General features: G+C 32.7%; 3 protein-coding genes across 3 annotated transcripts in view; all 3 read right to left on the minus strand.

The window, feature by feature from the left end:
* Positions 1 to 8,705, minus strand: part of LOC124353608 (FAD synthase-like) — a 21,994-nt gene extending 13,289 nt beyond the window's left edge. The window contains exons 1-3 of the mRNA XM_046803522.1: positions 8,335 to 8,705; positions 3,482 to 3,661; positions 513 to 715 (exon numbers count right to left, since the gene is read on the minus strand). Of these exons, the coding sequence (XP_046659478.1) occupies positions 513 to 715; positions 3,482 to 3,559 (281 nt within the window). The 5' untranslated portion in view covers positions 3,560 to 3,661; positions 8,335 to 8,705. The remainder of the gene's footprint in view (positions 1 to 512; positions 716 to 3,481; positions 3,662 to 8,334) is intronic.
* The window catches only part of LOC124355546 (probable FAD synthase), a 26,289-nt gene continuing 12,121 nt past the window's right edge, over positions 3,580 to 17,747 (minus strand). The window contains exons 2-4 of the mRNA XM_046806708.1: positions 15,973 to 16,066; positions 3,645 to 4,362; positions 3,580 to 3,586 (exon numbers count right to left, since the gene is read on the minus strand). Coding sequence (XP_046662664.1) covers positions 3,580 to 3,586; positions 3,645 to 4,362; positions 15,973 to 16,009 — 762 coding nt within the window. The 5' untranslated portion in view covers positions 16,010 to 16,066. The remainder of the gene's footprint in view (positions 3,587 to 3,644; positions 4,363 to 15,972; positions 16,067 to 17,747) is intronic.
* On the minus strand, positions 5,264 to 15,237 carry LOC124353607 (tRNA (guanine(37)-N1)-methyltransferase-like). Its single transcript, XM_046803521.1, has 2 exons — positions 14,611 to 15,237; positions 5,264 to 6,951 (listed from the first exon to the last, which is right to left on the minus strand). Exon 2 carries the CDS (start codon positions 6,835 to 6,837, stop codon positions 5,446 to 5,448), a length of 1,392 nt encoding a protein of 463 aa, XP_046659477.1. The 5' UTR covers positions 6,838 to 6,951; positions 14,611 to 15,237; the 3' UTR covers positions 5,264 to 5,445.

The following is a 17,747-nucleotide window of genomic DNA, read 5'->3' on the forward strand; positions in this document are numbered from 1 at the left end:
TCGGACCTTCTCTCATTAAACAGATCAATGTCTTCTAAGGTCATTGGTCTCATTACGGTGCATGGTCACCTGAGGAACCATCTACACAAAGTTGGCATCCTTCAGGAGGATCCGCTCTGTGGAAGGTGTAATGAGTAGGAGGAGACTGCTGAGCACCTGCTCGATTGCCCTGCAATAGCAAGAGAGCGGTATGCCATCTTTGGTAGCTTGGACAGGGGTGGTGAATTTTCCCAGGAGGACTTGATAGGTTGTTTTCGGCGGTTTGTTGAACTGCTGAAGTTGTAGACTGGTAGGCCTCATGGTGTTTCCGGGGTGCACAAAAAGCCCTTGAGGCTTAAGTGCATGGCAGTAGGCCGCCCCAAGGGGGGAAAAAAAAGGCAGTTAATATACAATAAGAATAGTTAAATTACTAAACATGTACAATGCACAAAAAATCATGTTTATTGTTTCCATCCTTTAAGTGCAAGAACATTCTGGAACTGAAATGATGGATGACAAGTAAAACCATTTACCTGTCAACGGTGTCGGCAATAAACCGTTCAATTTCAGGGAATGGATTGGCAGGCCTGAAGTACACAGTTTGCAGTGACCCAGGGATGCCCAGTTGTTGCCAGACAGCTAAGATGATGTGAAGAAGCACTGTGCAGTCCTTGCCACCATTGAAGCTGAGCATCAAACTGTCTCCTGAGTAACGTTTCAGCCCCTGCTCCACAATCTACAAGAACAATATGTTACACGTACAGCAAACAACTAGTGGTACAACCCGTTGTACCGCCGGTTGACAATGGTGTTGCATGTATTAAATCAAATTGGGGCTATTAGTCATGGAAAACCGATTGCTCAACTACTTGACGATGGTGTCCGGACCATAAAACAGTTCCGTCAACTTTTGCTGTCCCAGCTGGGTCATGGTGCGTTGCAGTACATGCAGCCTACTAGTGGTGGCACTGTCGTACAGCAACATCCGTGCACAGATTACTAGGCTAGATTACTCAAAGCAAATATTTTTAGCTTAATCAGCTTTTCTTGTTCTAACTCAGTTGATTTAGAATTATGCTGTTGTACAACTGGTTGACCTGACTAAAGTTTGCTAGTCAACTAGTTGTTACACCGGTGGTAAAAATTGTACCACTAATTAGTCCATGGCTAATAGCAGCCTACGATTTGTTTTATACTGAACTCTTAAAAAAAGAGAAGGAGTCGGTTCAAAATGGCATGGAAACTTCTTCAAGAAAATCTAAAATAACTTACTGCAGTAAACCCATTAAAATACTATTAAACATATATATTTATAAAGCTTGTTTTACTCAGTTGTTTTTTAAATGCAGTCAATAATATTTGAATCACAATAACGGATTTTCGAAACCCAAACATTTGATAGACATGTCAAGGTGAACACAATAACTCTGATGATACACCTGTTTAGGTAAACGTTGTTGGCATGCTACTTGTAGCTGTTCCGTTCAATTAATATTTCTACTTACTTCTGTTTATTGCAATTTAAAAAGAGCTCTAAAGATTTGACTTATTGATGAAAGGTTAAACTTACACACTTTATTATGTATGATATAAAAACGCTCCATTTTTACTTTTGCAACTTTTCGGGTATAAATGTAAATACACAAATAAAGTAAACATAGATAAATAAGTAAACGTAAATAAGCTACGTTTTTAATGCCCTTAAAAATCTTTTTCAATTTTCAAAAAGTACAGAATAGGCCTAATAAATTTTAAGAGATAACAGACAATTATATTTTGAACTTGATTATCAAGCCTACACTTGATAATATTGTTTTTTTTTTTTACTTAGCAAGGGCAAGTAATGATGTGTTTTGAACACAATAAAACATGGAACTAAAATGATAATTATATTACAGAAACCAGATAAAAATGTTACTTAATGTACCTACGTATTTGTTAGGCTCGTGGCAAACAAGCCAACTGTAGATGACAGGTGGAGGAGACAGCAGGTGCTTCAACACCTGCCGACCAGTTGTCATGGTTACCACCATCACAAAAATGTTTGGTCAATAATCCAAGTGGATTGAGAATTGAGGTTATTCTATACAGACTCACCAACATCCACCAACATGATCATTTACATTGGTCTTCTAAATTGAATAACTTGAATTAAAGGTGGAGACAAATACCAGTTATAAGAGTTTCTGTAACTAGAAATATAAATTTGAAAATAACATTTACAAATACCATTTAACTCAAAATTTTGAATCTGACTCAGAATTGTGTAACACATTACCTAAGACACAAAACACTACTTTTTATGCTAGTATAATATAAATCATGTATGTCAGCTAAATCAGATCTAAATATAGACTGAACTTTTTATCCTGATGTATAGATGACAAAACTTTGTTTTAGAGTATAAACAACGTAAAATAAATGCAGTTTAAGTTTTCTTTTGCTATTCATAACTACAAAAAGTAATAACCTGTTTGCATGAAAAGGCTAAAACTAAGTATAACAGTTAAATTAATTTTGGAAAACTAACATTATTTGGCTAAAAGTTAATGGTAATTTTTGAATGTTCAAAAACCTACAAGATTAGAAATAATATAAATAATTTTACAAAATAAATGTTTTATGAACAGAAACAAGTTGTCTGCCTATAAACTTGTGACAACAAATAAATATTAATTAAAATTACTAAAAATTCAACTGTACTAAATTTATGTATACATATTGTTATCTACCTACATAAAAATATCTAAGTAATAATTCATATATTTGAAAATGAAAGCATTGTTTTCATTTATCCTAAGAAAATCATAAATCAGTATTGAAATTTATTGAAAATAAACGCTTAGCACATTATTTAGAAAATTCAGCAATTTTTAATTGAAGAAGTTCACTTTGATCGACCAGGATAGCCTAAAATAACTGTTTCCTTCATTGGCCTAATAAATAAAAGTCATATTAAAATATACAGTACATAGTAATGCATTTTATCAAAATCGTTACAGCGTATTTGATTTATTCTACAACCATGCTTTTAATGTAAACCTAAGCAACTTTTATGATGAGCTTCAAAAAATTACAAATATGAAACTGGATCTTTATTAAGTATAAATATAATAAAGGGATATACAGTAAATAGTAAAAGGGTCTATGGAGTTTTAACAAGATCTTAAAATGTCTCAAAGCAAATTTTGTGACATGACCGTGTGATGTAGAGATGATAAGTTTATTTCAAATTGATTTATCTGTTCAGCCAGTATGCTGAACAAAAGCTTATTCCAAGAGCATACATATATAACAGAAAATTGAAGTAATTTGCCAAAGACTATAGAAGTGTTATGACACAAAAAAATACAGTTTTGTAAAATTTGAATGGTAATTACTGCAATTAATTTCAGAATAATGTGCACAAGCTGTTGATTTATATTATAAACAGAACCTAATAAAATATGACCCTGTATTGTTATGAGTCTTTAATTTGAAAAAGAATAACATCTCAAATTACCTTAATAGAATTTTGTAGTGAAGCGGCCAGCTGTGGGTCAGCTGTTGTCTCCAAAAACTTGTAGACAGGACTGGACATGTTGTGTGTCGTCGTGGAGACTATCCACTGGGTGGACACCAGAGCCTTGAAGTGGTCTTCTGCCGCCTTCACGTGGTCCACGGACTCCGCTTCCACTGTTATCTGAGTTTTGTACCGATCGTTATTGATCACTGGGTAAGAACCAAACACACAATCCTTGCAATCTTGCACACTCTTATTTAGCGCTTTTAATATCCACTCCTCATCTACTGACAAGTATATCCTGCCGGTGTAGAATGACCGGCCTTGACTCTGAAAATTATCCTTTTCCAAGGCGACAAACAGAGCTTCTAAATATTGGGGAACACCCGGTAACACGAACACATTGCGGACCTTCACGACAGGAAACGTCTTGATTTCCTCACCTTTCCTGTTCGAGTAAAGCACGGACTCTGTGTTCGCCCAGATTATTTCCGCTGACTGGGGTACAGAAGACAGCAGCCTTGCACTCTGCGTAACACTGGAGTTGAAGGTCTTATTCCAGTAGTCTAGAAGAATATCGTTACAAACAATTTTGTCACCAAAAGCTGCCGCAACACCAGCGTACGTCACGTCATCATGCGTTGGCCCTATTCCCCCCGAGGTCACGACAATATCGAACCTACCGGAAAACTCTTCCACAGTCTTTGCTATTTCATCCACGATATCTTCCACCACCGATATCTTCAGCACTTTAGTTCCGACTGCTCGGAAGCGTTTGCACATAAAGTGTGAGTTCGTATCTTTCACTTGTCCCTTCAATATTTCATCTCCCACTAAAATTATTCCAGCGGATCTCCCACACATGATGTAATCTATAGAACCTGTGAGTCCAAACAAATTTTCAGTTTGTTCCCAACATACTTGTTTTTCTTTCAAAATAAAAAGTACAGTTTTAATATTGGTGACTCTTAATATTTTAATTGATTTTTTCCCAATTTCATACAGCCCTTAATCTGATTCATTATTACATTACGTTTTATTAGTAAAGAACAAGACAACATAAAACTGGTTTTGAAAAAATGTTTAATTCAAATATTTTAGTTATGGTTTTTAGCTAAACAATTAGCCAGGGATATTATTATATATTAAACACAGTCATAATTGATGTTTGTAATTGTATGGAACTACAGTATTACTTTTCAAAAACAATTCCATAGTCTAAAAATGTATGTTCATTAAAGCAGACAAGTAACTTCTATTCTCAATATAATATTCAAACTACATGGTTAAAAATGTTAAGTTTTCTAAAAGGTGTTGATAGGTAAAGAATTTGATTTTAAATCAAGACGATTTATAAAAATAACTTTATTTACAACATAATCTAAAACTCCTCTGTTGTTATGTTACACTTCCATTTTATTCAATTTATCTAGAGCTTGAGCAGAACTCTCCTCGGTTTTCTTGAACTTCTCAATCTTCTCCTGTCTACTCTCCTGGACGTTTGTTGTTGCAGGTTTGCTCTCCGGTTTTTTTTGGTGCCTGTCTAATCGTCTCTTGCAGATCACCAAGGAGCGAATCTACTTCCGCTGTTTTCTGCTTGGTTTTCTCTGTCAGCTGTAACCAACGCAAACCATCCTTAGATTCCATTATTTCAAAGTCCACTGAACATTTCACTATAATATTAAGTTGAAAATCTTACTTTTTTCAATTGTGTTGTGACCGCTTTTGCCTTGTTCTTTGCTTTCAGACTTCTTGCTCCGGCTACTTTGAACACATTTTTATTCCCTTTCTGTTTACCTCCCTTTGCCATTGTTGTTCAACACCTATGACAGAAATTCAATATGCTTCAATAAATAATTGCACCTCACAATTTAATGTATAGTACTCAACAGAAAATCAAAATTATTGTTCTTTAATTTCTTAATAAAATGACTAAATATAGTTATAAAATTATAATTTCAGTGTTATTTGGTTTTCTTAACTTCCTTTTCTTTCACACCTGTCTCCAGTTCTAAAGGCCGTTTCCCACCTAGAACCATGGATTCTGTCAAGTGAAAAGAAACCCTCATCATATCCTTGTTGGGAGCAACATTGCGTACAAAGAAAACCTCACTGACTGCTTCTGAAATAGAGCAATTCAACTGGTCTTCAACTAATGATGTAGCCATTTCTTTACTGTTACCTTCTCCTTTTACAAAACAATAGACATGTATCAATGGTAACATTCTAATTTGTTTTAACTGGTCCATTGAGAACAGATACTTGAAGGCTGGTAGAAAACTAACTGCAATAGCAGGCAAATTCATTACAATGTGTGACCTTTGCTCTCCCCTATGCTCAAGAATATGATTCTTTACTTCTTCTTTTATAAAGTCTGCTCCATCTTTGTTAAAAGCTGTTATGAACTCTTCAACTTTATTTAATTTTGCATTCTTTTGAAGCCATTTATAAGACTCTGGGTTCAAATCATTGGCCAGAACAAAGCATTTTTTCTTTGCTGCTGGAATTGAGAAAGGACCGACTCCAGCAAATACGTCATAGAGCACATCTCCAGAACTTAATTTTTTGACAATACGTTCGTGCTCAGTGCCCAACCGGGAGTTCCAGTAGACAGCGGAAAAGTCAAACTTAAAGCGGAGCGAGTTCTCTTTGACTTCTGTGACAAAATCTGGCTCGCCGGCTAACACCTCCATGTTGAACACTCTGAACGTGCTGTCTATGGTGTCCACCTTGTTAACGACAGTCCGAGCCTGTTTGATCTTGTCGAGCAACACCTCACCGATGACATGTTTGTACTCGTGCAGGTGTTCCCGAAGATTAACATGGACAATGTGTCCTATCAGAGAATAGCCTGCAGCAGTCTCCACCCCCTCTGGTAACACTGCAGCTAACACATCGTCTGCAGCCCAGTTGTCGTAGGTTAAGTCAAGCTGACCTTGTTTAAAAGATGATTCATCGATCCCCATCTGTCCCAGTAGTTCCCGATCCTGAACAGTGAAATCACCGAAACTTGTAATAATCCTTGGATCAAGAACCACTTCTCTGATGTCCTCTACCACTCCATTTTCACTGCACACTGGCCGAATCGCCTTGAAGCTACGCATCTTAAGAAGATATCTCTTCAACAATCCTGTCAGAGTCCCGACTGAACTACTTTTGACACGGAGACAGGGAATGTCTATAGTCTGAGCGAAACGGTCACGATCAAGTTTCTTCATTCCTCTGACTGCAAGTGGGGGAGCCAAAGTAACCATTTTTATAAAACTGTAACTTCGGACTAAATAATGGAGAGAAAATATTACGCACGACACTGTTACACAATTGCACCTAAAAATACTAGCCTTCACTGTATTCATTTATTTGAATACAAATACAACCATAGTCTATTAGCACCTAAAACACTTTAACACAAGTGAGAGAAATGTCTCCGCACGAACATTCTTGATGTCCTTCAACAGTAACTGCAAGTCCTGAAATGGAGTTATATTAGTTTTATTTCACCAAGGCAGAATGTGTAGAACTACAGTAACAAAATATTCAGTACACCAGTAATAGGTGGACTACAAAGAAGCTCAAAGTATACAACCTGAGGAATTATTTCTAACAACTAAACATGAAATTAATATAAGCAAAATTAAACCATCTGTAAAATGTACACAAACAAAAATCAACTACTGATAGTGAAGTTCTCATTATATTATTTTGCAACAATAGATACAGGTTTGAAGACAGAATTTAAATCTAACATATCTTAACAAATGTACCTTAATGGGGAAAAGGATGGGTTATAATTAGAGTCTTATCTACAGGATTCTTTTCAATTGTCCAAAAACATTTCATATTTGCTTAGTAACTACAATCTAGTTTTAATTTTTTTTATTCTATAAAAAAGGGGTACGTATTCTATTGTATGGTTAATATATTAAGAGATAAAGAATTCTGAGCGTCAATACGTCATGTCACCACAGAGACCATAACAGCCTTCACTACATTAGCACTTATCAGAAAACTCAACACAGACTATTGTTTACTTAGTGCTGTTATCAATGATAAAACTGATTTTTTTGTAACAGTTTACCTCACTGATAACCTTGCCATTAATATTTTACGAAGATTTTTACGAGCTGGAAATTTAAATATGATACTTTTCATATTCATAAATCTAGATTTGAATCAGCAAATAAATTATTACGACACTACTACGATGAAATGTTTATTTCTTATCTAATAATATGGAGTTTTAGTAATTAAAACTTAACTTACTAAAAAAATGTATTATTCTCATTCCCTATGTTTTCAACTTATTCTTGCCTGATTTCAGCCATTATCATAAACAGAAAAGGAACTAAATTGATAATGATTAGGAACAGAAAGGTATGACAAGGAGAGCTCTGGTGCCTACAATAATAACCCCCTTAATTAATTTATCCCTCTCTAAAATTAGAGCAGCCAGCATAGCAATTTGGGTAGCACTGTCTTAACAATGTAATATTGGACACCAACAATGAATTAAAAATACAATTTTGTACGTAGGTCATAAACATGTTAAATGTAATTACTTTTTAACTGCAAATGATTTTAAATTTATTCATTACTAAATCTTTCACTATTCTTTATACTTTTTTGATTATAATATAATTTTTTAAATTAAAAAAACGCAATTTAAAAATATGTGATACAAATTTTCTATTAAAATACAAACTCTATAAAGCAGACTCTACATGATAAATGTTTGCTTAAACAACCGTGTAAAATTCGTCCATAAAACATTATTCACATGGAAAATCAAACACTTCCACTTTAACTATAAACAGTACGATACTAAGTGAAACAATATTATTGAGTGAACTTACATTTTTCTAATGATGAAAGTGTTTGGTGTGATGGTTTCCACTAGAAATAATGAAAGAGACTGATCATACGACAGAGATAAATGTGAACACTTTCCTTGATGCTCCATTTCAATTTATATGGATATTTGTTCTGTGCTATAGAAAATTAAAAACGATAGTTCTAACAGCATACTACGTTACGGTTAACGATCTTGGCATTATTTTTTAAGTACACATTAATTCTTATCATCTCATTTATGGAAGTATTATTACTTTTACAGACTGCTATACAGGCCTAATGTAACCATAGAGTATCAAGCATAAGTTTATCAGTCTTTGTGTTTATGAGTAAGTTTGACTTGATACAAATAATATATTTTTTTTAAAGTTCATATTTCAGTAGTTAGTAAATTTTGTTGAATTCTTCCAAAGTTGATAAAAATATAGTCTATTGTAATTTTTGTTGTACTATTATGGGAAAATAAACATATGTTTGATCTCCTTTGATTTGAATTTCTGTTTTCCAAAATTAAGTGATACATATGTGTTAATAAAATAGTTTTTTTTTATTAATTTTTGAAAAATTATTATTTTTTAATATTTTTGTAGTTGATTTATTATAAACACCACACTTGACAAAGTAATAAATGTATATTATTTACTTTCTTAACAGGATATTTCACTGAAAATACAACAGAGATACAAAAATTAGCTACTGTTATGTTTAAAAAAGATGAAGTTTCGAAAGGTAGAGTCTGCTCTCTTTTTCAGGAGTAAAACCCTAATATTTAGTTGACCATGAGAGTTTTAAACGATTCAAGAAACTTGATATCCAATACAGTGGTGATAGTGTATTCTGCTATTGCTAACTTCACCAATATTACATTGGAAATTCTAAGCAAAATCAATTTAAATTAATTTTTGTTGTGTAAGCGGATTACAAAAGAAGGCTGAACTATGTAGAACCGTATTTTAAAAACTAAACAATCTTTTAAACAAACAAGATAATAATTAATTGTACACATAAACTAAAACATTACTTTACAGTAGTAAAATATTGCACTTGTGATAGGGCCAAAGATGAGATAGGAAGACGACAAAAAATGTGTGTTCTTGAATGCTTAAATAATATTTCTTAAATTTTTTGTAACTTAATTAACATATTTTCATTTAAAATAGAAACGGTACTATTGATTACATGTAAATCTCATAATAAATAAGTAATTAATATTTCTGTTGTCATAAATCTACGTACTTCTTCAGACTGAGTTGGAAGACTATTTAACTTCTAACTAGGTTTTAAATCAAATTTAGTAAATGTGATATTAATGGTCAGAGTGGCAAAAGGCAAGTTTTGCGTTAATAACCTATTGCTATCGTTCTCCTGAACAAAACAAGAGAAGGTTTCAAGGGGTGAAAATTATAAATAACGAAGTTAGAGAAAATTAAAAAGTCGAACTACTTTTCTCACGTGGATTAATATTTCATTGTTCTACAGGCGTCATGCGGTCTTGTTATAATCGTGAGTCCAAACTCGTATTGGTTGCTGCTAAACTCAGCAGTACGCCATCTTTGGATACGTAAAATAACAATAATGCTGAAATCAGGGGAATTTAATACCTGTGAGTTAACCACCCTACCTGAGGGCCTACCACCATCCTTTTTGGGGGATTTTTATTTTTTACACCTTTCCACACTTTTATATCTGTTTATTTAATAAACTATGTTATTAGTAAGAATGTCTTATTGCATGACTTGTACTGACATTATTATGCAATTGGTTACTATCAAACAATAAAAGAATCTTTACAGCCCAGGGTACCATTAATGTTACTAGCCTGCAGTATAGTAAATAGCCAACACCACAATCGAATCAAGGTACTAACTTATCAATTACAAATACCTGAACTAATGAATATAAATCATCCTAAATTATATTGATTTAAAATTAAAGGGTAGAGTATGATAAGCGGACCCATTTTTTTTTTATCGATTGTAGACATTGAAAAGTATAAAGGAATTACTTACACCACATTCAACAAGCCAGAAAAACAACTTTCGGCACCATTTAACTGATTTTCTGTAAAGATTGAGGTGTTGCAGTAGTCACACCTCCCATGTTTTCTGTGTATTTTGCAATAACGGTAGGTTACACAATGGTTTCTTTAGCACCTCAGCTGTTTGTCCTTTCAACTTCTGTTCCTCCGGGACTATAGAAAGAATTAATCATGAAGACATTTCTCTTGTCTTTCTAGATTAATGCCATCAACCCGTTTTCCAGACAAAATGATAGCTGTTCATGTAGTTTTAATTTGAGTTTTTTAGATTTTATTTCTGGTGGTAGATTTTTCCATTTGGTCATAACTGTACCTGCTATAAAAGTTTTGGTATTTTGGGATTATACCGACCACACCCAGACATGAATCGTTATTTGACATTTTGCTTCTACTGATTACTAGATTAGCGTAAAACAATATTTCGTCAATATAAAACAGGAATTGTCTTATCACAAACCCCTCCCCATCCTCAGACAGAGGTCAAAGTTGAGCGGTCTAGTAGATAACGTGATTGCAGAGTCGCGTCGCTTTGTTGTACTTCCGTGTTATACCTCTACATTTCTCCAAACACAAAAATTCAACAAAAACAAACATTACCAAACTAAAACTAAACTCTTTATTGAAAAAACACTCAAAACTTGTTTTTATTCTTGATCACATTCCGCCACCCAAAATGCGAGTGCCTCCGGCCATCAGCGCGGGCTTCAGCAGCACCTTTCGGTCGACGAAAGAAAAACATCCCTCGAGATAGTACCTATCAGTAAAATATCAAATTCTAGAGGGGCTGATCAGAAATATAAATTGAATTGTAATGGAAAGGCAATTATGTACCATGCAAATCATGTGATGCCGCGCGACCTGCCGTAATCGGGATTCTCGAGAAAGATAAGATAACAGTGACAACAATACCGATCACAATACCTGGAAATGCTTGTAAGTTTGTAATTTTGTAATTACAGAGTTGTTTTTTCGTTCTATCATGTTTGTTTCTATAAATTTATATTTTTGTGTTCTTCATACTGGTGTGGTCGGTATAATCCCAAAGTACCAAAGTTTTCATTTTTAGAAGTTCAGAAACTAAAGCAGGGCTGTTGTAGAATCTGACTACAAATAAAGGATAACCAGAGGGATTCCCTGATGCAGTGAGTAACTTTTGTAGAAGATGTACTACAATGAGGCTAGCAAAAGAAAGGTCAGGCCGAATCAAAGAATTGGTAGTGCTTGTTCGATAGTAGGCTTCAATTGCAGGTACTAGTACTTGATTCGGGTAGGGTACGATAAGCAGACCCGGTTTTTTATATCGAAATTGGCAAACGATATTACTTAATCATAACCATCGATATAATCAATCGATACTGATTAATTATTTTGAACTATTAACTTAAATAATCTATATCAACAGTTGTAAACACACTAAAATAATACACGTAGGATAATATTTCAATTTTACATAAGTAATTCTGATTATTAAAAATAGAAGTCAATTTTAGAAAACTATACAACGTTGCTTTTTCGTGGCTTCAACATGTTGGACTCGTACAGAAAAACCCATTATGTGAAATTTGTGGGAAAGAAACAACTGTAACTGTGAGAGGAGTAAATATGGTCGTCTTCAGTCTTCCTAATTTTGGTTATAATAATTTGTTTGATCACTGTAAATATGAAATTCATATTTTAATTTAAAACATACGATTGTTATTGAGGACTATAGGTACTTTTATATTGATTGATAGTCTAAGATTTGAGATGCGAATATTAGGTATTGATGACTATATTCTTCTATATAAAAAACCGGGCCCGCTTATCGTACCCTACCCCTTGATTCTGCTAAAACAAATATTTCAAGCCCTTATTTAATTGGTTTGGCTGGTTTGTAAGTCATGGATATATCCCACTAAAACCAATTGTAGACTCATCAACATAGATACATAGATGTTTTGCGATAGAATGTAATATTCCCTAAATTTACCATCCAAATACGCCACAGTATTTTTTACTTTAGATAGTTTAGACTCCATTCTGTCAGTGGACTGAGATGATATTCTAGAATGTTTGCAAAAATCTGCTACGGTCAAACACATCCTTTAAAAAGTGGGTTGTTTGTACAGCCATTCCTCAGAAAAAACTCCTGTATTTCTGTTTTATTTTGAAATCCCATGGCCAATATGAGACCAATAAGTAAGTGCCTTGAATTCTGCTAGTGTTACAGGCACCCAACTATGCCAAATGGGCCTATCTTGCAAAGGAGCGCACTTTCTTATTTTTTCAATGGCACATCTGCTGGTTTCTTGTACTATGTTTTGCAATCTGTTAAAAATAATTGGTAAAACTCCATTTCTGATTTCGGTTTCCTATCATGTGTTGGAGGTTTATACCCTGCTGTGGCTGTAAACTCAAAGGCTAGTAAATTGTAGTGGTTGTAGCCCCATTTATCCCAATTAGGCGTATCATTACATACAGCCATAGGTCCACTTCCATGTACACCTTGGTTAGACGTACTAGGCCTAGGTATATCTAAATGTGCAACTCTTGCAGTCACAGGCCTATTAGAACTAGATGATGTCAAGTCACCATCTAAATTAGTGTTTTGAAGGTCAGTAGTATCATTTTCATAATCAGTTAAGTTTTCATCATCAAACAAAAAACCATCTTTAACACTATCAAAATCACTAAAATTACTTACATTGTCATCTAAATATTCATCTAAGACTGCACCTATCTCGTACCGATCCAAATAATCCTGTTTTATGGTAAAAATGATCACTTACACAATAGTATATTATTTAAACGAAAGTAATCCTTGTCACGGCTATAGACCAAATCAGCTGATCTGGAAAATTACATATTTCAAAAGTATTTCGAAGCAACCAGTTGCCTCAAAGTCAATTATTTCAATTGTATAATGTATGAAAGCATATGTTAAGATCGATTTCTATTCGGTTTTCAGTAAAATATTCAGTCTATGACACAATAAGTGGCAGCTGTGCAGTAGGTGGGTCGGTCCCGCCCTGCAAGGCCACGGCAGAACAATGCATCAGCGGTCCGGCCCCGCCCTACGAGCGCTAACGGTTAATGTACTAAATAACAATATAGTTTCAAATTAATTTAAACTGAATACAATTATTTGTGTGGTATTTGCCGCAAGTACAATGGCAATGTACTTATGATATTTATTTAACAAGCTGTCAAACACGTTTATCCTTGAAAATAGTAAAGGTAACTAAATGTTACTGTTTTGTTTATTACGTTTTTTTAAATAATACACATACCCTAAATAGTTTATTATATTTATTACTATTTTATAAATAAAGACAACTTAATTATGTTGTAATTTGAAATGGGTACACTTTAATAAGTGGCCTACACTTGTTATTCAATTGCTATTATCGAATGATTTGATTGTTTTTATCCTAAGGGTAATCTGATATTACAATTTATTTAACTTAGCATTTGATTTCAACTCAATAGTTATATTAATTTTAATGTAGTATAAACAATAAACAAAAAGATGCAACAAATATTTTGAGACTGAAAATGGCGATGAATATGAGGAAAAAATGTAAGATATTTCTCACAAATGATGATATTTGTTTAAGTTGCATCAATGTATGTGGGTTTGGCTCCTGATGGGATGGGGAAAGTTCTTTCCTAAATTTCACAAAAGCGGTTACTTATTGATTTCAAGCTGGGCAAGTTATAAATATAGTAAGGTTTCTTTGATATCTAAGTCTAGGCCATAGTTTGTTGTTTTGTAATGTTATTATAAAATTTATGTATTTAAAATTCTGATGTACCAGATTCTTCTTGTTATGATTATTAATAACTCTTATTGTGTACAATTTTTACATACATCGAATTGTTAGATAATAGCAATCGAATAACGAGTGTAGGCCGCTTATTAAAGTCTCCCCTTTGAAATACATACAACATAATTCAGTTTGACATTTTGGTTTCAATAGTTTTGATAATAAAGAATATCAGAGAATCAATTGTGTTGGTGGTAACTTAATATACTGCAGCCGTTACTATCCCCTCACATCTTAAACACTTTATATGATTTAAAATTCAATACAATGTTTTAAGTGGGTCTTGTAAATGAGTACCTTAAACTGTATAACAACTATGATTAATATATGTAATTAAGGTACACATTTTGTGAAATTAAAAGACCTAATACAAATTAGGTAATCCCTAATTAAAACCGTAAGAATAAAATATTTCACATTTTTAAGCTAAATACCTTTCAGTTAAATAAGTGATTCTTCAAGACAGTATGCAAAAGTATGCCTATTATTGATGAAATTCTAAATAAAAAATGTTATCTTCACTACAACGAACACACATGCACTAACACTAACAGAGAACCTTAACCTCAAATTGAATTATATTGTACAAACAGTTCACATGCACACTTTTTTTTATACATGCTCTCCTTTGTACATGTGCTGGTCACGACTTACTGACATGCAACATGCAGTATCAATATGTTTCGATTGCAAAAACTTGGATTTAAATATTTTTTTCCAAACTTCTTTTCCTACGCCTTTTTCGTAGAGTACGTTTTGTTTTTGCCGTTAGCATTAATTTTTGTGATTACCATCAATATTTTTTGAGAAATTGAATTAATTAAATGTTGTATATATTAGTGTGTTGAACTTTCAAATGAACATTTTTTTAATTACCTCTAATATCCGGGTATAAAGTTATACCAGACAAAATAGTCAACTCAATGAAACCGTGACACTTTAAATACAGAAATGTACCTTTGATCATGCAAAAGCCTCAAAGAACGTACCAAAAGTTTTTATTTTTTCATATTCAAATTGGACGTGAGTCAGATTTTTTATATTATGATAGTCTATTGTTACATACATGTTTTATTGAGTTTGGATCTTTATTTCATTTGTCAGATTGATATATATATATATATATATATATATATATATATATATATATATATATATATATATATATATTGCTCCCGGCGGAGCAAGTACTTTTTGTGATTCAATGTTTATTGAAATTATATATATATATATATATATATATATATATATATGAATATATATTTAATATATATATATATATATATATATATATATATATATATATATGAATTATAGTATTAAATAGCAGTGTATGTACATATAAGTCAATAATATATATATATATATATATATATATATATATATATATATATATATATATATATGAATATATATTTAATATATTATATATATGAATTATAGTATTAAATAGCAGTGTATGTACATATAAGTCAATAATAAACCTCTCCTGTATTTGAAATATTAAATAAAGTAAAATCCTACTGAGTTATATACAAATTAAAACAGCCTCTTAGGTTAATTCATCTCATGCATTCAGTTAGTTTATTTTGTTTGTTACGTATGTGTTATTATATTTTGAAACACTCGGTACAAGATCATGTGATTACCGGATTAGAATTAGTCCCAAAATATGTTAGTGATTATAATTGTTCAGTTGGAAAACGACGAACTAAAATCTCTCACGTTCTAAAAATAGCTATCTAAATATGCTGTCTCGTCTAAAATATGTATCGATAATTTAAAACTAATCTTACCTTGAAGCAAAATAATAATAATACCAATAGAAATCATATTTTTCCGCTTTTAAAAAATAAGAAAATCCTTAGTTATGTTCCAATAGTTCTCTCCCTGAAACAATTGAGCTGTAATACCAGACGTTATTCGTACTCCACATGTTTGATAAATAATATTGTAACACTTTTATAGTTATCTTATACAGTAATGTAATACTATTTCAAGATAATTAGTACTAATGTATTTTCTTACGTATTCACTTGTCCGTGATACCCTTGAATTTCAAGAGAATAGATATAGCATCAATGAGTATTATGAGCCAGAAATGTTTTTCGGTAAAGCTAGTTCTGTTCTTCAAACATATATAGCAATATATTTTAATCCTAATCAACGAGTGTGACTACCCAACCTAGAAAAAGCCTGTACTTTAGTGCTTAGGGAATAAACCGGAAATTTCGGTGTAGAAAACCACACAAACGTTTTATCTTAAGATAATAAATCATTTTAATACTGATACTGATTGAACGACTATCTGACGATCCGTAGATTATGAAAGATCAACAACATGGGAGCAATGACGCTATCTAACTGTTTACTGAGTTCATACAACTTTTAACGACCACACTCTGTGGTGTAATTGACATCGTGTCCGCGAGGAGCTATGGTGCTGCTGCGTAACTCTTGACAAGTTTGTATTTTTGACTACAACAAAACAAACCGACCTTGTACTGGCAGAAAACTTGTTACGGACCAAACTTGTTCTTTTCGTTACTGTGCTGTAAGAATTTTAAATGCATGCGACCATAATACCGAACTATTGTCTGCTTGAAGTAGTAATGTGCTGCTGGTTATTTGTTCTTATTTTTAATTATTCCGAATTAATTCTTTTTTCTCAAACCACAGAACGTAAAAGTAATTGTATTGTGCACCTACGTCGTTACGTAGGATCATTAAAGGCAAACGAAGAAGTTTAAAATGGTGGCGAGAAACCCTCACCAGCTGACATTTTTCGTCTATGTGACTGGTGACATTTCTTAATAGATGGATCTTTCATATATAAATCTGATGATAAAATTTCATTATAAATACCATTTGGAACGCAATATTACAGTTTCTTCAATTTGGTTTGAAAATAAACTAAAGCATTGAGACTAACGAAAACACTCTGGATTTGAAAAAGGTCTCGATTTGCATTATGATATATGGTTGTTTCCTTTTTTTTTAAGTTTAGACCGATCAGAATAAGGGGTGAATCGATACAGTACTGGTATTGATAAAAAGTTCTACGGTCACAGACAGAATTTGAATCTGTTCTATCTCTAACTCAGATCTAAAGTTATTAGGTTATACAGATTATTCAAAAGTACTCCTTGCAATTGAGTCCCAACTAAAATGCATGGCTCAGATAAAGTTCATTCATTATCAAACTATGTAGATTATAACTTTAAACACAAGATTGTTGTTACCTCAATCTGCAAAAGTTAAATCACTATTATTACCTATAATCCTTCATGCATCTCCAGTTTTCAGTGATATATTGACACAGAAAAACCTTGCAGTTCTTCAAAGAATACAAAATGCTTTGGTTAGATTCATATTATTTAATTTCAAAAAGCTTTGCCACCTAACTCAGTATTTAAAAAACAAGCAGATTTTATACCAACCGTGTAAATTCCTTGACTTCTAACTAATATTCTTAGTAAGTTTTCTTATCTGACAAACTCCTGTATCCAAAAATTAAATTTAGAAATCACTCTGATCTGTGTGATTCTAATTCGGCTGAATGCCATGCTTT

Source organism: Homalodisca vitripennis, chromosome 2 (genome assembly GCF_021130785.1).
Source record: "Homalodisca vitripennis isolate AUS2020 chromosome 2, UT_GWSS_2.1, whole genome shotgun sequence".
Classification (NCBI taxonomy): domain Eukaryota; kingdom Metazoa; phylum Arthropoda; class Insecta; order Hemiptera; family Cicadellidae; genus Homalodisca; species Homalodisca vitripennis.

Excerpts from the sequence above, each read along its gene's own strand:
- LOC124353607 (XM_046803521.1), bottom strand. The coding sequence starts at position 6,837 with ATGAATACAGTGAAGGCTAGTATTTTTAGGTGCAATTGTGTAACAGTG.